Source organism: Chroicocephalus ridibundus, chromosome 4 (assembly GCF_963924245.1).
Source record: "Chroicocephalus ridibundus chromosome 4, bChrRid1.1, whole genome shotgun sequence".
NCBI classification, from domain to species: Eukaryota; Metazoa; Chordata; class Aves; order Charadriiformes; family Laridae; genus Chroicocephalus; species Chroicocephalus ridibundus.
The window spans coordinates 72,295,741-72,317,137 of record NC_086287.1 but is presented as its reverse complement, the minus strand read 5'-3'; the positions used below and the strand labels follow the sequence as shown (position 1 = coordinate 72,317,137).

Sequence of the window (21,397 nt, the reverse complement as noted above, 5' to 3'; positions counted from 1 at the left end):
AGATCATCATGGCCCTGCTGTGGGGACCCTCATTGCACAGGTCCCCCTTATCCTGGGACCACCCGGACCCCTTGACCATGACCATCCTATGCTCAGGGGAACATGCACGCCCATGCTCCAGAGGACCGCCAGGTCCCTTGTCATCCTTATTCTTGTTCCTGGATACTCTCACGCCCTTTGGCCTTCATGGCCTCACTCTCCGGGGCTCCCTCGTCGCCTTGGCCATAGCGGCTCTGTTCCAGGTATCGGTTTTGCACAGGTTCCCTCTTGTCCTAGGATCCTCCCCAGGCACCTTGATCATCACCATCCCCTGCTCTTGGGGACACCCAGGCCCCCTGGTCCCATACGTGAGACACACCAAGGCTCCCACTGTCCCCTGCTCCTGGGACCCCACAACGACAGGGACCACCATTGGCCATTATGGTCCAGCTCTGGGACCTCCATGATTCCCTACAGTCCCACCCCCAATGGCAATGCTTCATCTCCTGTGTACCTGCCACTGCTCCACCTCCCTTGTAACCCCCTGCTCCATCTCTCCAGACCCTCTCTTTGGGTCTGGAGCACAAGTCTGGTGAGGAGCAGCTGAGGGAGCTGGGGGTGTTCAGCCTGGAGAAAAGGAGGCTGAGGGGAAACCTTCTCACTCTCTGCAACTCCCTGAAAGGAGGGGGTAGCCAGGTGGGGTCGGTCTCTTCTCCCAAGGAACAGGCGATGGGACAAGAGGAAACGGCCTCAAGTTGCGCCAGGGGAGGTTTAGAATGGAAGTTAGGAAAAATTTTTACACTGAAAGGGTTATTAAGCATCGGAACAGGCTGCCCAGGGAAGGGGTTGAGGCACCATCCCTGAGGTGTTTAAAAGACGAGCAGACACAGTGCTTAGAGATATGGTTTAGTGATGGGTTTTGTCAGAGTTGGGCTGATGGTTGGACTCGATCTGAAAGGTCCCTTCCAACCTTCTGTGATTCTATACGCCTCCTCCATCTCCCGTGTAACCCCCCCATCGCTCCATTTCCCCTGTAACCCCCCATCGCCCCATCTCCCGTGTACCTCCCGCCACCGCTCCATCGCCCGCGTCTCACACCCCCCCGCCCCGCTCCTTTCCCGCGTACCCCCCATCACCGCTCCAGCTCACGGTTCATCCCCTCTCTCCCAGCCCCGGCCCGGGCCCGTTGCCCTCCTGCCGCCCTCCGCTCCCGGCCCCGTTCCCCGCCCCGTCCCCTCCCCTCCAGCCCCGGCGCGGGGGTGGAACCGGCCCGCAGGGCCCAGCCTCGCCCCTGCGCCGCCCCGAGCGCTTCGCCCTGGCACCAGCAGCAGCCCCGGCTTCACTCGCCCCCCGCCCGGGCCCCGCCGCCGCCGCCGCCGCCCCCTCCCTCCGCCCCGCCCCGCCCCGCGGCGCCGGGACCCGCCGCCCGGCATGAAGGTGCTCCGACACAAGATCGAGCTGCTGACAGGTACGGCGGGGCCGGCCGCCCCCGCTGCGGGCGGGCTGGAGGGAGAAGGCTGGGAGGAGCGGGGCGCTGGCGCGGTGGGGTCGTCGGGGGAAAGAGCCACCGGTTCCCGTCTGCGAGATGGAGCTGCCGCCTCCCCCCGCTGCCCCCGCAACCCCCCGCGCCCCCCTTCTACCCCAGGGACGGGCTCTTGGGGGGAGCAGTGGCTTTTTAGGGGACGGGAGGTGATGCCTGGGGAGCTGCAGCGGGGGAAGCCCAGCCTGGTGGTGCTGGTTGAGGGGGGGGCGGGGCGGGGGGAAGGGGATGCTGAGCCGGCAGCCTGCTGGTCCACCAAGCAGACAGGTGGGGTGGGGGGGTGGTGATGCTGGAGCATCCCTGCAGTCCCCACTCCTCCACCAGCCTCCCCTGGGAGCCTCCGAGCTGCCTGGGTGCCCCGAGGGTGGGACTGGGGCTGGGGAGGGGGTTGCTACTCCGAGACAGGCTGCGCCCCCGCGGAGTCCCCTGTTGCCACCGCCGCACCCCGAGCCCAGGGTGCTCAGCCGCTGCATCGGCACTGGCACTGTCCTCGGTCCCCCCTGGCCTGGTGGGTCTCCCGCTGTGGCCTGCCCACTCCTGCGCTCCCCAGTTGGACCACACCGTTTGGCTGGTTTATGTGGGCTGCTGGGATGCAGACCTGTGCCCCGCCCCAGGTGGCCAGAGCAAGCCGTGGGTGTTCACCCTGTGCCGGCAGGGTGCGAGGTGGCCCAGGCTGTGTCGCATTGGGGTTTTGCTGCACCCCATCGTGGCTCCTCGGCGGTCCTGCTCAGGGGATGGTGTTGTGGGCATGCTTCCATGTCTCGGACTGGGCTGCAGGTTCCCTTCCTCCCTTTCCCTGCCTTGCTGAAGGCTGCCTTGGCTTCACTGTCTGTCAGGGGGACAGCCCTCTCTCCTCTGGATTTGCCTCCCCAGTCTGTTGCACACTGCTCAGTCAGCCCAGAGAATCCGTGCCGACATCCCTTGGGTGCCACATCTGTGCCAGGGCGGGACACTCAATGGGGAGACTTCCGTAAGGCTGGTGTATCATCCCAGGGACCCCTGCCTTCCGACCAGACACGCCGACCAGTGTTAAACCCTTCCCACAGCCTCGTCATGATGATGATGATCATTATAACAATAATAATATGATTATAACAACAATAATAATAATAATAATGATGAGAATAGTGTATTTCCTTGCCACGAGCTGGTTCTTCTCCTATAAGCCAACCCTGGGCTGCAGATCCTTGGGGAAGGTAAGCCAACGTGGCTGTTTCTGTCCCTGTCTCTATGTGCAATGCCACGGCCCTGGCGGGGCAGAGCACTAGTCCCAAATAGAGCACTAATGTCGTGCTGGGGGGTTTGGGACTGGCATGGGGCTCGGGAGGAGGCGTCCCAGCTGTGCCCAGGAAATGGTGGCACTGTACTGGGAAGGCAGAGTGGGAGCAGAGATGGGTGTGCTTGGCGCAGCACCCTGGGGTTGGGCGCTGTTGGGGAGCATTGGAGCCAGCTGCCGGCAAGAGGGCTCGTTGCCAGCCACGTTGCTCTGGCGTGCAATGGGAGCGGAGTTGTTTTAGCTAGGAGACCCGGAGCCGTGGCTTCCTCGTCAGCCCTCTGCAGCGATGGTGGCCCAGCTGCACTGGGTGACACTGCCCCGCAGCCCCACCGCTGCGCTGGCAGGAGCAGGGACGAGGGTACCTGTGTGGTGGCATGGGAAGCGGAGCCCCCCTGGGAAGCCAGCAGCGTGGCTGTGATCCTGCTCTCAGGCTGTTGCGCCTGTGGGACTCCCTGACATATCAATCCCTCCTCCGTTCCTGCGCTCAGCACCACTTTTCGGTCCCGCGCTGAGGATGATGGATGGCACAGGGCTCTGCCACGTCCCTCATGAGCCAGCCAGCAAGGTCACGGGGCCTTTCCTCATTGCTCGGCCACCCTCCCTCCCATATTAGCTGGAGGCTTTAATTAATAAAGGCATTCATCATCGCTAAGTGCTGTTCCCAGCCACCCTGGGGCTGCAGCCACACGGTGGGTTGGCGCGGTCAGCGTGGGACGCTCCTGCTGTCTTCTAGACCCAGCTACTGGTGAGGCTGATTTTCATCCCATTTTTTTAACCCTGGGATCGTGCCCCAGGGGATTGCAGGGTTGTTTGGCTGGTCCAGTGGCTGCGCTGGTGGGCTGCAGGTGGGGGCCGTCCCCTTGCGCAAAGCCATTTCCCCAGCAGCAGCCTGGCCTGGAGCAGCACCACCCCAGATATGTGCCTCTCCGCGGGGCTGTCGGCACCTCTCCCCACTGGGGTTTTGCATGGCCCCGACCCAATGGGACCTTCTTTGCAGGGGGTGACGTGGAGACCCCTGGCGCTGGGACTCCTGGGAGGCTCAGCAGCGGTGTTTCTCCCTCCAGGCAGCTCTGGTTAGTTGGATGGCTCCCAAGGAGCAAAGCAGAGTGTGGTGTCTGCAGCCGGGTGGCACAGCCTTCTCGGGTTTTGCATGGAAAACCCAGTTGGATGAGCAAAAATGGGCTTTGGAGGGGAGTTCATGACCAGCTCCTGTATTCCTGCTGGTCTTGCAATGCTCGTGGCACTGCTTGGGCTTTCCACATTGCCAGCCTGGGCTGACCCAGGCTTGACGGTGAACAAAGTGTGGAGCAGGCTCGGCCGAGGCTGCAGATGGAGTGGGGTCTGTGTCTGCCATGGCGCTAGCACGGCCCTGTACTGCAGAGGGTGGGTAGCCGGTGGAGGGGATGTGGGACCGGTGCTGGCCCATTCGGAGCAGCAACTCATCCGAATGCTTGGCCATGGGGAAGGGATGGTAGCAGAGGCTGCAAAGGTAAACCCCTGAGATCTGGATCCTGCCTGAGTGCAGATAATGCCTTTGCACTGGGACCTGACAGTTACCCACCCACTCTACAAACGGGGGAGCCTGGATTGTCCCCCGTGTCCCCATGTCTATCACCTTCTGTGTGCAGCCGGCTGCTGGGGCACTCCTCTCTGCTTTTGAGGCTGGGTTTGTGCCTGGGGATGTTTTTGGAGATGCCGGCGTTGAGGGTATGGAGTCCTGGTGCCCTGCTCAGCAGCATCCAGTCTCACTTCTCTGCTGAGTGGCAGCTCCATGGTGAAGTCTGGCCCTGCCAGCTCTGGGGCTGAGCTGCCGGCTGGCCAGCACCTGCTTTGTAGGCAAGGAGAAGAATTTGGGAGTAAAGGCTTCACATTTGGTTTTCTCCCATCATTGCAATACAAACTTCAGACTGTATCTCTGCTTCCCTGCTGCTCAAAGCATCCCTCTGCCTCCCAGCATGGCTGAGAAACATTACCCCTTGTTCTGGCTGTGCAGGGAGATTTCCCTCTGTCGCCTCTGTCTGCAGCCTAAAACTATCCAAAATGTTGGATTTTTCTCTCTCTGACTGATGCTGGAAGCTGGGGTGGAAATTGGGATGTTCTTGCCCTGGGTTGAGTGCTTACAGGGGCAACCAGTGTAGACAGACCAGGTTGGTCTCCCAGTTTGCCTAAGACCATGCCCTGGAGACAAGTCTGGGCCTAACCGGGAGAACTGGACACAGGTGGGAGCTGGGAGCTGAGCTCCTCCAGGCACTGCCTGCCCCGTGCCTGCTTCCACTCCCAGCAGTTCACTGTGGCCCCCGGATAAGCCGAAGCACCAAGTCTCAGTGGTAGATGGGTGGAGTGAAGCTGCTTTGGGTCTTGTCCCCATGGGTATGGAGACCCAGGAGGCTCCAGGGGGCTGAGGCAAAGGCCACCAAGGCAGGTCCCCGTGGGCACTGACGTTTCCCTTGCCCCGGGCAGGGCTGCTGCTGCAGGAGATGACCATGGCGGGGCTGCATGAGCTGCGCTTCACTGAGGAGAAGCCGCTGCTGCGGGGCCAGGACACCGAGCTGGTGAGTCTGGTGACCACGCTGGCTGTGGCTCCTGCACGTGGGGTGCCAGGACGTGGGTGCTTAAGTGGGAGCTTGAGGGAGGGTGCTGGAATTGGGTACACGTGTGTGCACGTGTGTGTTGGTATTCGGTGCGTGTGTGTGTGCAGACATGCTGTATCACTGCACGTGCATGGGCGAGCGTGGGTTCCGGTTCTGTGTGATGATGTGTGTGTGAAGGTGTTGCACATACGTGCTCATACACACTTGTGTGTGTGTGCGCACGTGCAGGTCTTGCAGATGCGTGTGTGTGTGTGCACGTGTGTGGGCATCATGTCCCCCTGTGGCCAGCGCTGCCCTGGGGAGTGGGTGCTTCTGGTGTCCAGGGGCTTCCCGAGTTGGGTGGGAGGAGGGCACTGTGGGAGTGAGGGGCGGTGAGGGGGACATCTCTCTCCCTGATGGCTCCTTCTTACCCCAGGAGAACTCGGATGCCTTCCTCTCCGCTGTGGACACGGACTGGAAGGTAGGAGCAGTCATGGGGGGTGCCCCCGACCCATGGGTCCCGCATAGGACAGCAGCCTGCGGCTGGGGAAGGCTGCGGGGGCGCTGAGCAGACCCGAGGGTGTTGCCGTCCCCCTCTTCCATGGGGTTGCGGTGCCTGGTTGGTGTCTGTGCACGGGGCTGCACATCCATTGCGGTCCCCGGCAGGAGGGGATGGGGGGACGCTGCCAGGCATGCTCGGTGCTGGCTCTTGGATGTGGCTGGCGGGCATTTGGCAACGGGCCGGGGACAAAACCTCTTTAAAACAGGGAATTTCTTCTCAGGAGGGCTGAGCTGCTTTTCCAGCCCCTCTACCATTGCCATGGCAATGGTTTCCCGGGCAATGCCAGCTCCCTGCTTACATAAGGATGTTTGAAAGCCTCTTTCTTTTTGGAGGGCTGGGGCATTGCCCCCCATACCACCCACCTCTCTGTGAGAGCAGGGTCCCTCTGCATCCCTCCCTACCTCTGTTTCGCCTCCCCACAACGTGGCCTCGGTGCTCTCAGGGGCTCAGCTCATGCCTGGCTCCCATATTGGTCTTCATCGCTTTCACACCTCTGCCCAAGCTCATCCCGCACCAGGCTCGCCCTGCAGAGACCTGGCTACCAGTAGGTGGGAGAGAGGGTAGTGGGGCTGCTGGACCCTCTCCCTAAAGCCTCTTCCCTCCCAGGGGACACGTCCTCAGGGACACCAGTGACTGACTTCAGGTTTTATGTTGCTGCTTTGCCAGTGGCTGAGACTACCAGGAAGGTGGACTTGGCTGGTGCTGGCTGAGCCCTGCCAGGTCCAGCACTGAAGCAGCAGCACCTTCAAGGATAAAATAAATCTTTATTTCATTCATCCTGGGAGAGGGGCAGGGGAGACCAGGTCCCTGTTTTGGCAGACACAAAGCAGTGCCCAGGCTTGTGGGGCTGGCCTACTCGGTTGCCATCACTTACGTGTGTGGGTGGCAGGTGCAGCTGGGCGGAGGGCAAGGACTTTCGTCAGGATGCTGGGGGGTGGCTGCTGTGGTTCACAGGGTAGGAGATTTCGGGTGGGCCTCTCGGAGGACAAAAAATTATTCCAAAATGGCAGTGGAGGAAAAGAAATGCCACCCTTCCCAGCAGCTCCAGAGCTGGCGGAGATGCTGGGCCCAGGCGCGGCGGGTGTGTGGATCTGGATGCTCCTTGCTTGGCTTGCTCACGATCCCTGTTGACTGCTGGAGGGGAAACCAAACCTCCTGGTGTCACTGAAGTGAGGGCAAGGAGGGAGAGGGAGGCAAAGAGGGAGAGGGAGGCAGCAGTGCTGGGCTGTCCGGAGCTCCCAGCGGGGCTCTCACTCAGCTCTGCTGGGGCAGGGCTTGGTTGGCATGCAGGGGATGTTACAGAGCAGGACAATTTTTACATACTGATATTTCAGGGACTGGCCCGTGGTGATGCTGAACCGTGTCCCTGGTGGGCACCAGGTAGAGTGCAAATGACACAGCCATGCGCTTGCACACCCTTGGTGCCTAAAATAATGAACCGGGCAAGGACCAAGGTGGCTTTTCCCAAGCCAGCCAGGCCCTGCACCCTCTTGTTTCCCTCCAAGAGCTTCAGGACGGGGATGGGATGAACTTCCCAAGCTGTGCTGGGGCAACCCCCTCCTTTCTCCAACCCTGGCACTTCACAGGCTGGTTCCCCACAAAGGCTGGGGTCTGCCTGCCCTTCTTCGGGCAGCTCTTGCCCCATTTTCTTCGCTCACCTCCTTGGGTAATTCAATCCAGCCCCCAGCTTAGCTCTTCACTGTCCCTCTGCTCCTCCCCAGAGCCAGTCCCTGCTCCCTTGCCTGAGGTGCTCTGGCCTGGCCAGGGCAGTGCAAGGGACGGGGGTTTCCCACTGCCACCGCCAGCCCAAGTAAAGCCTTTGGGGCTGCTGGCATAAGCCAGGGCGCAGGAGTGCCGGGGGGGGCAGGTGCCTCTGCCTTGGGACCTGGGTACCTTGGCCCTGCTGGAGGTATGGGCCACCTGCTAGTAGCCAATGAGGGGGTAATGCCATTTGATGCCATTCAAGCGGAGTCAGCCTTACTAGCCCTCCCGTCTCCCTGCTGCCCTTTTCCATTCATGCCTTACTTCACCTCGGCTTTTCCACCCCTTCTCCCCTTTATTTTGCTGCCTTGTGTCTTCGCCTGCTCATGCCCCTCTGCATCGTACTTTTTCCCAGAGCCCACATACGCGCTCTTTGGTCCCACAGGTAGCAGGGCTGAAGAAAGCAAAAACGGCACTCAGAGCTGCAAATGGCTTTGTACCCATGTGAGGAACCATCTGGGAGCTGGGCTGCCCCTCATGCCATCCTTCCTTGGCAGAGATGCATCTCTCCAGGCTTGGGGCTGAGCTCCTCGCAGGACAAAGCAGTGCAGAGGAAAGCTTCTTTGGTGGAGGCAAGGTGGATGCTGTTCCACTGCTGATCTGTCTGTCCATCCTTTCTCCCACGTCCAGACCCCCTGGCTGCCCAGCCCTGGCTTGTTTGCAGGACACTGCTTTCAGTGGCTCCACCCCAGCTCTGGGTGATCCTTTGTCAAGGTCAGGGAAAGGGCTCTCCCCAGGAAAAACTGGCTCATCCCAGTTATGAGACATGAGAGACTCTCCAGGAACAAGCCTGCTGGGTGAAGCCGAGGACACAGGGCTTTGCCATGTGGGGAAGCCTGTGCATGTGCTGGCGATGGCAGCCGGACCCCCTCTGCCCACGGCTGCGGTGCATGCCAGGGCATGGTGGAAGCAAACTGTGGCGAGCTGCCGGGGTGGGAATGATGCAGAGGTGATAGCAGGCTCCAGCTGGCACGGAGCATCCCTGTGCTGTGCGGGGAGGCTGGATCCATCCCTGCTGGAGGCTGCCCTGATTCGGCACTGGCATGTGGCTCTCCGCCCCCTTTGGGCAGGTGCTGGAGTGACCACAGGATTCTTTCTCCAACCATGAATGCCCGGCTTTGTGCTGGAGAGGCTTGGGTGCCAGTTGTGCTGAGCCAGGCAATGGTGCTGGGCTGGGCAGGGGCAGGCAGGGTGCACGGGGATGGCACCCAGAGCCTGCCAGGGGGGTTTTGGGACAGTCTGTGTGTGTGAGCTGCAGGCGGACAGATTTGTCCTCTTGCGAAGCCTGTTGGAATCAGGGCAGAAACCGGCTGCCTGCGCACACGTGCACAGGGGAGTACACATGCATGTGCGTGTGCACACTGCATGCGTCAGCCCAGGGATGGGATCCAACTCCTCAGCGCTGCTGGGTTGTCTTTCCTCCTGCCCTATTTGCCCGCCACTGGTGACATCCAGGTTGGGGCCAAATCCTGCACATCCCCTGCCTGCAGCAGGCGGGATGACCATGTTAGCGGGCAAGGGAATGCAGGTGTCTGAGCAGTGTTCATGCGTGTACAAGTGCCTGCCTCTCCATGCACATGTGCACAAGGTCCTGCATGTGTGCAGGTCGTTGTGCATCCGTGCGCATGAGTGATGGCCATGGCATACATGCTAAGCACACGGGAGAAGGGTGCAGCAGGTGTGCTCCTTATATGCATGTGACCGTGCCCGTACGTGTACAGGAACATGCTCCAATGCAGACACACAAGGCCAGCCCTGTGGTGTGTGCAAGCATTTTGCAAGGTGCATGTGCTTCAGCGTGGGTTGTTGTATTTATTTTTCTGAAGTCGCATGCTCAGACGTGTGGGGGGACATGGTTTTGCCTGGCCCCTGTGTGTCTGTGCTGGTACGTGTTCCTGTGCATGTATGTGCCTGGTGACGTGCATGTGCAGAGCACGCCTGCTGCATCCTTCTCCTGTGTGTTTAGCGTGCACCCATATCTGTTGGTGGGTGCATGCGTGCTTCCTGGTGTGTGTGTGTTGCTGCAGGGCCTTGGTCTGGGCGGCTGCAGGCTCAAGCGTGATTCTGCATGTTTGCGAGGGGCCGGAGCTGTGTGTGTGTGCATGATGAGTGCAGGTGAGCATTGCCGGGCTCTGCCGTGACGATGCTGTGTGTTTTGCAAGGAGTGCAAGTGCAACCCTGTCCAGCCAGCCCTGACTGTCTTGGTCTGCTGAAAGAGGGAAGATGGAGCAGGTACCACACAGTTCCAGGCATTTTTTCTTCATAAACAAGGGTATTTGGGGCCAATTGGAGCATGAATAATTCCCGCGGCAGCCAATGGCTGAGCGCTGGCTCCATTGCAGCGCTCGCCCGCAATGGAGGCCAAACCTGCCGGGGCTGCGTGTCGCGTCGAGGGGGAAGGGAGAGGGAGGGCTTAGCGCAGGGCTGGGTCTCCGCTATAAATTGAGACGAGGAGCTGAGCCAGTGCAGAGCTCTGCTTCACTGCTGCACTGCTGTGCCCCACGCCGGAATCCTGTGCTTGGCTCACCCTGCCCACTCATCATCGTCCGCCCAGTTCCTCACCATGCCTGAGTGCTGGGATGGGGTAGGTACCACCGTTCCCGTGCTTGCTGCCCTCCCTTCCCAGGGAGTTTTGCTCCAGTACCTCCCCTGCTCACCCAGCCTGGACCTTTGCACCCGGGTGGGCTTGGTGTGGGCCAGGCAGACGTTGGTGTGGGGGGGGATCTGCTTCTGGGGAGCCCTTTCTTCTCCCAGCCCCACTGCTGCATCCCCGACCTGCTGCAGGTTTTGGGGACGCATTGTCCTTGAGCATGTCCTCCCTGAGCCCGGTGGAGATGCTGCGCTGAGGCTGAGTGAGCACAGCTGCAGCGGCTGGGACTGACTGCTGATGGGGATGGGGGGGAAGGGGGACACGCTGCCCCTTCCCCACTCCCAGAGCTGCAGAGGGAGAGGGTCTCTTGCCATTTTGAAGCAATCCCTCGGATGCTTTCCAGCCTCTGGGGTGGTGGCAACACCCAATGGCAACAGGCTGGTGTGGAGGGGGGGGTAAGTGAGGTGGGAGCACTGCAGAGGTGAGCGGGTAACCTGGGCAGGGCTGGGCTCTCTCAGGCACCTATGGGTGCTGCGCCCCTGTGCCCGTCCTCAGTGGGGCTGTTGGTTGTTGGTGCCCCTCCTCCTCACTGCCTGCATCCCCTGCATCCCTGGCTTCTCCCCTCCAGCCAGCATCCCTGCAGCAAAGGGCAGAGTTGTGGTACCCAGTGATGCTGCAGAGGCTGCACCACGAGCAGGGATGTCCCTGGCTTGCAGGGGTGGGGGTGGGTAGCGGTGCTGGGGAAGGAGCCGCCACCCCGGGCTTGTGATTTTGGGGTGGAATTGCAGGCTGAGCTGTCGGGGCTGTGATGGGGATGGTGGGCATGGGGACAGCAAGGAGGCAGCCCTGTGCCCAGGATCATACCACACGGATGGCTCCTGCTCTGTGACCTTGGGCCAGGCCCTCCCCCTGCCTCAGGTTCCCCACCCCTTGTTGCAGGGCAATGTCCCTGCTCATCGCCTGCTGCGGGGAGTGGAGGGACAGCTGTGGATGAGGGCTGGGGCTAGGATGCCCTTGAGGAGCTGAGCATTGTCTCCACAGAGCCCTTGAGCTGCTCTCGGGCACTGCATCCCCCCAGGGATGGTGGATTTCGGTTAGGGGAGGCACTTCACTGAGGAGACCCTGTCCTCAGGCAGTCCCTCCCATCTGAGGCCCATATGTCCTTCAGAGTCCTTGGTGGTGTGTAACCCATGGGAGCATCCATGTACCCGCTCCCCTCCCGTCAACCCATCCACGGGGCTGCCAGTACCTGCAGCAAGGACCGCGCCGGTTGGGCACCCTGCCAGCATCCCCTGCCCAGCCCTGCTTGGCGTGCGATACTCCTGCACGCGCCAGATCCCACCTTTGAGGTTACTGCCAGAGGGCTGGCTGGCTGGCAGGCGTGGGCATCTGGAGGGGACCCCTGGTCGCTTGTCCCCAGGCAATGCCTTGGCCAGCACCTGGGCTTGCAGCCACAGTTTCCCTTGCTGGCTGGGGACGATGGCTGTGAAGGCAAGGCTGGAGCCCTCCCAGACAGGGAAACTGAGGCACGGGGCAGTCCTGGTCTCTGTATGGGGGCACAGCCATTTCAGACCAAGGGATTTTAAATTTATTTCAGCTGTCATTTTGGAATGAGGTTGCAGCATTTCCTGATGTGGTGTCTGGGGTCGGACCTCCGCCTGTTTGTCTCAGGCACAGTGAATCCAGGCCAGCTGGGCCTTGCTGTGATCCCCCCACCCTGTTGTCAAAGCTCCCTCAGTCTCAGGCCCTTGAAGATTTCCTGTCCCATCCTGTGGTCCACCTGTCCCATCCCACAATCCTTCTCTCCCAAGCCTTCTTGGATCATCCCACCCCATCCCATCCCATTCCAAACTTCTATCCCTTGATCCCATTCTGTGATTCCATCCCATGATACACCTGTCCAATCCTAAATCCTGTTATCCTATTCCAAGTCCTCCCTTCCCTTCCCTTCCCTTCCCTTCCCTTCCCTTCCCTTCCCTTCCCTTCCCTTCCCTTCCCTTCCCTTCCCTTCCCTTCCCTTCCCTTCCCTTCCCTTCCCTTCCCTTCCCTTCCCTTCCCTTCCCTTCCCTTCCCTTCCCTTCCCTTCCCTTCCCTTCCCTTCCCTTCCCTTCCCGTGTTGGTGAAGGCTGGGGGCATTTGTATGTGATTTGTCCTGCCTTCTGCCATGGCCAAGATGCCCAGAGCTGGTGGTTTTCCCAGGATGGCTGCTCTTCTCTCCCTTGTGCTCCCATGGGACCCAGCTGCCCAGGGAAGCAGCAGTGAGGGGTGGGATGGCGGGGCAGGAGACAATGTCTTGGGGCACGCAGGCGTCACCCCATCTCTCCTCTTCCCCCAGGAACATGACATTGAGACCCCCTACGGGCTGCTGCACGTGGTCATCCGGGGCTCGCCCAAGGGGAATCGCCCGGCCATCCTGACGTACCACGATGTGGGCCTGAACCGTGAGTGCTGGTCCCTGGGCCCTGGGGCAGAGGAGCAGGGAGGAGTGAGCTGGGAGTGCATGGGGTGCCAGGATGTTGGCCAAAGCCACTGGCTCAGCTCCTTTGCCTCCTCCCATGGAAGGTCCCCAGGCTGCGTTGTGTCTCCCCAGGCATCTGAAAGCACCAGGAGGGTTTGGATGCTCAGTCAAACCTAAAGCCTGGGCCAGGCAGAGCAAGGAGTTCTTGGCTATGATGACAGCTGATGGCTGTCTGCCTGCCTGTGACAGGCAGGGACGAGACGCCGGGGGTGCTGGGTCAGACCCCACTGCCGCCACTGGCCCATTGGTATTCAGAGCACAGACCCGACTGGTGGCAGGGCGTAGTGGGGGCTGGAGGAGTCAGGAAATAGCAGGGAAGGAGCGACCCCGAGCTGGGTGTCTGGATGTGGGGATGGCTGTGCTTTCTGTTAGCCTGCAGCCTTGCACCCACACCCCAGACCCCTGTCCTGCTCTGTGCCCCATGGCTGAGCCAGTATGCCTGGTGCCTTGTGAGCAGGGAGAAGCGTCTCCCCCTCCACTGGCAGCTGAGCCTGAGTCACCGGCGTGCTACATGAGCTGCCTCACCATCACAGAAGCACTCTTGTGCCCAGGGATGCATCCTGTTGGTTGCAATGGACCTTACAACCTGCCTCGCCCCCACGTTTTTTGGGAGGGATGTCCCGGCAATGGTGCCATGGGGCAGAAGCTGTCCAAGCCCTGGCAAGAGCTGTATCCCACTACAACAGTGGTGGCTTGTCCACAGCAGAGCTGGGGCAGTTTCTTTGACTGTTTCCAAGCAGGGAGATTTGCAGCTGTTTCTCAAATCCCATGTTGGCTTGCGCCCTTTCTGGGGATCTTGGATAGGGCCAATAATACCCCGGGCTGCTAATCCCGCTGCCTACCAGGTGGTCTTACAGCTCCAGGCTTTGCATCCCCCAGTCCCATCCCTCCAAGCAGGCAAGGCTTATCGCAAACTCCTCATCCTCCTGACTGTGTCCATCCGTCCCCTTGCCTCCCAAACACCCTGCTAACAGTGGCTGTGGTCTCTACTGTGGGGACGAGGAGCCTGGAGGGAAGGGGTGGGAGGGCTTTGGTGGCATGTCACCTCCCAGTTGAAGGGCAGTGGGAGGGCAGGTGATCCCTCTCCTTGCTCCCCTGGCCCACCAGGCCCCCGTGCTGGGGCATTTGGTCTCTGATCCCTGCCTGCCCCTTGACAGACAAGCTTTGCTTCAACACCTTCTTCAACTACGAGGACATGCAGGAGATCACAAAGCACTTTGTGGTGTGCCACGTGGACGCGCCGGGCCAGCAGGCAGGAGCCTCGCAGTTCCCTCAGGGGTAGGTGCCAGCTTTGGGGACTCGCTATGCCCGTCGGGATGTCACCTCCCTGCCTGCTGGGTTGTCGCTGCCTGGGCAGTTATGCCCTGCTGGTGGGTCTCCCGGAACGGTGTCAAAGCCCATGGCAGCCCAGGGTGGGCAATGGGGTGGTTTGCAGGTGGGTGGCATTTCCCTGCCTGCTTCAGGCAGCGCAGCTGCCCTGTCCCAGCCTTCTGCTCTGTGTGGGCCCCATAACCACTGTCCCAGGCCTCCCTGTGCCACAGGTACCAGTACCCGTCCATGGACCAGCTGGCTGCCATGTTACCCAGTGTGGTGCAGCATTTCGGGTGAGTCATCGTCTCCTCCACGGCTGCCAGCTGAGAGTGCTGGGCAGGGAGATGGGCAGGAGGCAAGGGTGTGGGCCTGGGGGAGTTGTCCCTGTTAAGCTGGCATCCCGCATGTCTCCTTGTGCCCCGTGCTGCGGGTGGAGGGGGGGCGCCAGGGAACCCATGCTGGAGCCCGCTACCCCCCTGTACGCACCTCTCTGCTTTCCAGGTTCAAATATGTGATCGGGATCGGTGTTGGGGCAGGAGCCTATGTGCTGGCCAAGTTTGCGGTGAGCCTGGGGCTGGGATGGGCTGGCCCTGAGTTGCCATCAGCCCAGGGCAAGGGGAAGAGCAGGAGCTGACACCCCTGGGCACGCTCCTGGAGGGACGGGGTGGGGGGCGCAGGACAGCAGTGCCTTGGCCGTGGTGGCTGGGCAGTCTTGCCACAGGTCTCCCATCACTCCCAGGATGGGGCCATGTCAGACCTGTGCAATGCCTGTGCAGTGGGCAGCGGTGCTGGTGGGGGGCTGCCCTGGGGACATCTCCCCTCCCTGCTGAACATCACCCCTCTTGCTGCAGCTCATCTTCCCCGACCTGGTTGAAGGACTGGTCCTCATGAACATCGACCCCAATGGCAAAGGCTGGATTGACTGGGCAGCTGCCAAGGTGGGCAGGGCCCTGACCCGCTCCTGGCGCTGGCGGCTCCCTGGGGCAGGAGCCAGCCATGGTGGTGCCGTAACTCCCTGTGCTCCCTCCACAGCTCTCTGGCCTCACCAGCACGCTGCCAGACACTGTCCTGTCCCACCTGTTCAGCCAGGTAAGGACTGCGCATCCTGCCGGCCCCTGCCACTGGCCCCCTGCCCAGCATGCTAGCCAGGTCAGCTGGCCTGTGCCCTGCACTGCCTGCCAGGTGCCACAGTGCCACGGGGCCTGCCCCATGCCCAGGGATGGGGTTAGTCAAGCCCTGTCTGTATCCCTCCTGCTTTGACGGGTATGCCACTCACGCCTGCGTCCTGCCTGCTTGTGCTGCCTGCAGCACCGCCGTGCCCAGCCACATTGCCCAGCATCTTCCCTGTCTGCCCCGCTGGCCGGTGCAGCATGGGGCAAGCCTAGGGGAGTGGGGGGCTTGAGCGGAACCCAGCAGTGCCTGCTGTAATCTCCGTCCCCTGCTGGCACAGGAAGAGCTGGTGAACAACACAGAGCTGGTGCAGAGTTATCGTCAGCAGATCGGCAGCGTGGTGAACCAGTTCAACCTCCAGCTCTTCCTCAACATGTACAACAGGTGAGCACCTTGGGTGTCCCTGTCTGCACCAGGGCAAAGGGTTGCAGTGCTGGTGGGTGGCCCTGAGGACACCATGGGAACCCTGACCTCTATAGGGTGCTGCCATCACCCGCCGGCACAGGCAGGCAGCCATGCAAAGCTGGCCACCGGTGCTGGCTGGGGATGCAGGAGTGGTGGCACCTGTGCCAGAGCCTTGCCACATCCTAGAGCCCATGGCCATGGGTGCACGTCCCCTGGTCTCCTGCACTGGTTGCTGGCACAGGTCTGTGGAAGGGGGCAGAAATCTGTCCCATGCACACAGCAGGTTGGGAGCCTTGCCACTCCGATGGGTGCTGCACCCCACAGTGCAGGCTCTGCTCGGTTTATGGCAGAGATGGCCGTGGGGTCCTCCATCCACGGGGTGCCAGGACAGCAGCGCTGTGTGCCGCTTCCCAGAGCCCTTGCTCTTGTGCTATGGTGTTAGTGGCAGCACCTGCCCACGGGTTCACACTGCCCCTCTTTCTCCTCTATCAGCCGCAGGGACCTGGACATCAACCGTCCCGGGACTGTGCCCAACGCCAAGACGCTGCGGTAAGAGTCATGCCAGCACGGCATGGGAGGACCCAGGGCAGTGGAGTCCACCCAGGCCAAGCCCTGACTGTGCCCCTTCCTCCTCTCACTTCCAGCTGCCCCGTGATGCTGGTGGTTGGAGACAACGCGCCCGCTGAAGAAGGGGTGGTGAGCAATGGGGTAGTGCCTGTGGGGAAGCACGCAGGCGGTGCCCATGCATGGACACGCTCATGTTCGCTGCCTGCTCAGACACGTGTGAGCTTCCATCTGCAGGAGCGTGCTCATGTGCAAACCGACCTGCTCATGTGTGCGGATGCATCTGTGCATGGTTGCCACACCTGGAAAACCTCCCCTTCCTCATACGTCCAGGTGTGCTCACAACATGCACACTTGGGTGTGTCGGCACACAGGCACACTCCCTGCTTGGCCACCTGGACCCAAACAGCTACTAGCACATGCATGTGCTTGCACATATCCACGTAGTTGTCCACACTTGCACAATCAGCCACAGATACTGCGCAGGGGCCCATGTTCGTACGTGATGTCTAACTGCACGCACACACCTCCTCCACCCGTGTGCTTGTACACACATGTGTGATACACAAGATGCCTCACCAGCCCCCGCTTTCCCTCCCTTTCCAGCCCCCACCCTTGCCCAGCCACTGCCTGGCAGGAGCAAGGTTCCCCCCAAGGGGGATAGTGGTTCTGCACCACCAACAGGATGGTGGTTCTGCAGGCTCAGGGCTGGCCTAGAGCCCTGTCTCCACCTGGCTGGGTGGAATGTGCCAGCTGGGGGCCAGTGATGGTGCCCGTGGGCAACTTCTGCCAGCCTCAGGGCACCCCAGAGGGCTAATATTTTTCTTCTCACTTTCTTCTCATATCGTTCTTCTCACCCGCAGGTGGAGTGTAACTCCAAGCTGGATCCCACCAACACCACCTTCCTGAAGGTAGGCGGGTGGTTGGGGGCAAGCACGCAGTGCCTGCTGCCCCTGAAGTGCTCCATTGCCCTCTGCCCCAGGGTTGCAGGATGTCCTCATCTCCCCATTCCTGGTCCGTCTTGGGCGTGGGGCTGGGGGGGGGTGGGCAGGGAGAGCCGGGTGGCCCCAGCAGTGGCATCCTGCCAGTGGGTACCAGGGGACAGGGTGGACAGCAAAAGCACCCTTCCAGACTAAGCAGGACCTTCTCTCTGTAGATGGCTGACTCCGGTGGACTGCCCCAGGTCACGCAGGTGAGCCCCTGCAATTTCTGCAGTCAACTGGGTATACTGGGCCCTGAGACATGCACTGGTGCTGTCGCTGGCTAGCAGGGGATGGACTGAGGTGGGCATAGGGGTCTTGCGCAGGGGTGCCAGAAGCAGCTTGGAGCTAAGCCGGGGTCTTGGCCCCAGTGCTGCCTCAACTCATCCTGCTCTCTCCCCGCAGCCCGGCAAGCTGACCGAAGCCTTCAAGTACTTCCTGCAAGGCATGGGCTACAGTGAGTGCCAGGGCTGGGCGTGGGGCTGGTGCGTGGCTGCGTGTGCACATTGTGTGTGCGTGCCTGCGTGCGCGTGTGCTGATCCTGCTGCAGGAGAGGAGCCTGGCACCCCTGCGTGCTCGACCTGGTGGCGAGCTGTACCTGCGACTGTGGTGGTGTATGGGCAGGTGCACACGATCCCTATCCCCGCATTTGTAGGGGCGTGGGGCGTACAGGCTCCACGTGAACACAGAGGTGTTTACAAGGCCTCTGTGTGTGTGCGGACAGGGTCTCTGTGCACAAACCTGTGGGGGCCTGTGTGTGCGTATAGGCCCATGAGCACATGTTGGGGGGCTGTGTGTGTGTGCACTTGTGTGTGCACGCGTGTGAAGGTCTGTGTGCGCATGTGTGTGCGTTTGCACGTCCAGGCGTGCAGGCACATGTGGCTGTGTGTGTGTGTGCAGGTCTGTGTGCACGAACACGTCGGGGCTGGGCAGGGGCTCCTGGCCCTGCGGAGCGGCCAGAATGGCTGACGCTCTCTCTCTGCCCTCCCTGCCCTTCTCCCGCTCCACCCCTGCCAGTCACCCACCTGAAGGATCGGAGGCTGAGTGGAGGCACAGGTACCGCTCAGTGCTGCTCAGCCCATGCCCACTGCTGCATGGTGCCCGCCTGGCCTGTGCCCTCGAGCTGCCTGGGCACCTTTGGGAGCAGCCTGGGTGCGGGGCTGGCCCTTCCCAGCGACGTGCCCTCTGCCTCGCTCTGCTTTGCCTGAGATGGCACCCTGAGCCGGGGCCCGGGGCTGAGAAATGGCATGGGGAGAAGTCTGCCTCCATGCAGGCACAGTCTCAGCAGTGTGCCCGCTGTGCCCTCTTCCAGGCCAGCCAGGAGATGTGCACACTGGGCACCCTGGCTGGAGGAGGGTCTCACCTTCCCTGTGCACCCTGGGGAGACGGGAGAGCTCCCATCCCTGCTTACTCCTTCCCCAGAGCGTGGTGGCCAGAGGTCTCCACTGCCTCATCGCATCCCTGGGAGATGTGCCTGGCGTGCAGCCTGCCCCAGGGAGCCCCGTCCCTGTCCTGCTGTCCCCTGCCAGCCTGGAACTGCTCATGTTGTCACAGCACTGCATGCTGCAAGCTTGTGCCCAGGGTCATTTGCATCGGGGAGCAGGACTGGTGGTTTTGCTTGCGTGAGGCAATGTCAGCCCAGGTCCTGCTGGCTTTCGGAGGGAGCTGAGCACTCTAGCCATCTCTCTCTGCCCATGCAGTGCCATCTGCCAGCATGACCCGCCTGGCACGCTCCCGCACGGCCTCCCTCACCAGCGCCAGCTCAGTGGATGGCACCCGCCCACGTGCGTGCACCCACTCGGAGAGCACTGAGGCCATGGGGCAGATCAACCACACCATGGAGGTATCGTGCTGAGGTCCACGCCCACCGCCGACGTCTCCTCCAGAGCCATCTCCCATCTGTCAGCAACCCGCCAGCACCCACCCACCTCGTGGACATCCTCCACCAGGGCCCTTGCTCCTTCGGGGTTGACTTGTCTTCTTTGCTGTTGGCCTCATCCCTTTGTCTGGTACTGGAGAGGGAGAGGGGCTTTGCTTCACTGCCTCCCAGCTCTGGCTCCTGGCTTTGCCCAGCAGTCACACATGGTTTTGCATCGGTCCTCTCCCTCCCTAGCATCGGCTTGGCCCTGGCTTCGGAGGGTGGGTGGCAGGGGGACAGGGCGAGGATGGGGGAGCAGGGGCAGAATGGTGAGATGGGGACAGGATGGTGGGATGGGTCAGTACAGCAGGCTGTGGACAGGACGGCAGGACGTGAAGAGGACGCAGGAGGTAGGTTGGTCCCCCAAGGTCAACCAATGGCTGGCCAAGCCAGACAGGAGACAGGGATGGGGAGCGGTGCTCACTGGGAGGTCACTGGGTCCTTCCTGGGGATGCAGCTCCCATTTCTCCCAGCCAGCCCTCCCTAGGGAGAGCTAGCATGGGATCCTCCAGCACACCCAGGACCTGCTGCCCTGTAGCTGGATGAGCATTGTGAGAAATCACACCCCAAACTGTCCCCTCGCCCCGGTCATGTAACCCTGAGGGCTGCCCTGGGGCAGGGGGAGAGGGCTCAGGCCTGCTCCAGGAGCCATCAGGGCAGTAGGGTGGCATGGGGGTGCCACTGCCTCTGACCATGCCCTTGCCCGTGGTGGCACTTCCTTGGTCCCTTGTTGCAGAAGGACAATCACCACCTGTCACCAAAAATGTGCTGGGGGCGAAGGGGGCGGTGTGCCCTGGCTTGCTTGGTCCCTGCTGCACTGGCAGTTCCATTCCCAGCTCTTGGGCTGAGGCCACCAGGGCTCAGAGGCCACTGGGTTTGGGGATGTCGCATGGCAAATCCCCCCCTGCCCCCCGCCATTTTTGCCACAGCCTGTGGGTGTCACCACAGTGGAGCTGTTAGCAATAAGATGAGACACTCCCCCCTCCTCCCCTGCCACAATCCTGAGGAGCCCTCAGCACCCTCTGCCCCACAGGGTGCTGGCAGTGTGGGGTGACCCATGGGACATGGGGAGCACCTCAGTGTCTGGCTTTGACCTCATGCTGGCTTTGCCCACAGAGCTGGCCAGACTCAACATGCCGCCCCCACCAAATCTACACCTCCACCCCCAGCTTCTTGCCTGCGCACCGAGCGGGGTGTCTCTCAAGGGCTTGGCTCCCCCCGAGCCACGGGGCCCCATCCAGCCACTGGCTCTGGCTGGATCTAGCCTCTTGCACTCGGCATGGAGAGCTGCATCACCATGTAACCCCACCGTCAGCCGCCCAGCCTCTGCTGCCATCCCTGGCCCACCCCACAGGCAGCAGAGCCCAGCTCCTCCTGCACCCAGGGTAAGGAAGCCCCTGGCCCTGGCAATGGGTGCTCACGTCTTTGCGGGTGGTCCGTGGGGGACCTGAGCAGGGATCTGTAGGGGACCCACCAGGTGCCACCATCCGGGTGAGGAGAACCAGCCCAGTGGAGGCATGTCCCACCAGCCCCCCAAAAGCACTTGTCCCCCAGACCTTGTCCCTGCTCCCTGGCAAGGGTCGCAGGGGTCCCAGGGCTCCTAGCGGGTATATGAGGGTTTGTGGCCCTGAGACCTGTGCCCTGCCCAGCCCCTCCCATGTTGAATGGCCACCCTGAAACAGCAGTATCCACGTTTGTCCCCCTCTTTGTTTTGCCATGTGCTTCCTTCTGGGTGTGACTCTGAACGCTACGTAGCTCCTTTTTACTGTAGATACCGCTGTGATCTCTCGTTTTCTCAGCGTGTCCTTCCAGATGATATATATATAAATACCTATACATAGTATATATAAGGGTTTGTCCGGTCCCTGACCTTTTTGGGGTTCATTTCCCCTTGCATTCTCATCCACACGGTGCCGTGTGGTTCCCCTGGAGGTGGTCTGGCCTGCTCGCCTTCAATCCCACACTTTGGTTTTGTTGGTTGGTTTGGTTTTCCCTGGTGGTTTGTTCTTTTGATTTGTGTTGGTTTTCCTTTTTTCTCAGTCGCAGCAGAATTTAACGCATTTTCCTGTCTGAGCGCAACCTGGTTTTGTCATGGCGGCTTCAAGGCCGCAGCACTCACGAGACGGCAATATGTAAACCGGATTTAACTAACCTGTTGTTGTAGAGAGGATTTACTGTGTTGGAAAAAAAAAACAAACAACAAACTAATAAAGCATTAAGAACCTGCTGTGCTCTTTTCAACATGCTGCAGGG

At 61.2% G+C, this 21,397-nt stretch overlaps 1 protein-coding gene across 5 annotated transcripts; it reads left to right on the top strand.

Moving 5' to 3' along the window:
• Positions 1 to 1,303: 1,303 nt before the first annotated feature.
• Positions 1,304 to 21,371, top strand: NDRG4 (NDRG family member 4). Of its 5 annotated transcripts, none has more exons than XM_063333926.1 (17): positions 1,304 to 1,447; positions 5,256 to 5,347; positions 5,802 to 5,846; positions 12,614 to 12,719; positions 13,954 to 14,074; positions 14,338 to 14,400; positions 14,609 to 14,669; positions 14,959 to 15,045; positions 15,140 to 15,196; positions 15,558 to 15,661; positions 16,175 to 16,231; positions 16,327 to 16,378; positions 17,110 to 17,157; positions 17,403 to 17,438; positions 17,632 to 17,683; positions 18,244 to 18,282; positions 18,927 to 21,371. In XM_063333926.1, the coding sequence occupies exons 1-17, from the start codon at positions 1,411 to 1,413 to the stop codon at positions 19,079 to 19,081; spliced, it is 1,212 nt and encodes a 403-aa protein (XP_063189996.1). In that variant the 5' UTR covers positions 1,304 to 1,410; the 3' UTR covers positions 19,082 to 21,371. The 5 variants fall into 5 exon arrangements, with proteins under 5 accessions (XP_063189996.1, XP_063189997.1, XP_063189999.1 ...); XM_063333929.1 differs by lacking the exon at positions 1,304 to 1,447 and adding an exon at positions 3,522 to 3,540; XM_063333927.1 differs by lacking the exon at positions 18,244 to 18,282 and having other exon boundaries at positions 1,306 to 1,447.
• Positions 21,372 to 21,397: the final 26 nt, after the last annotated feature.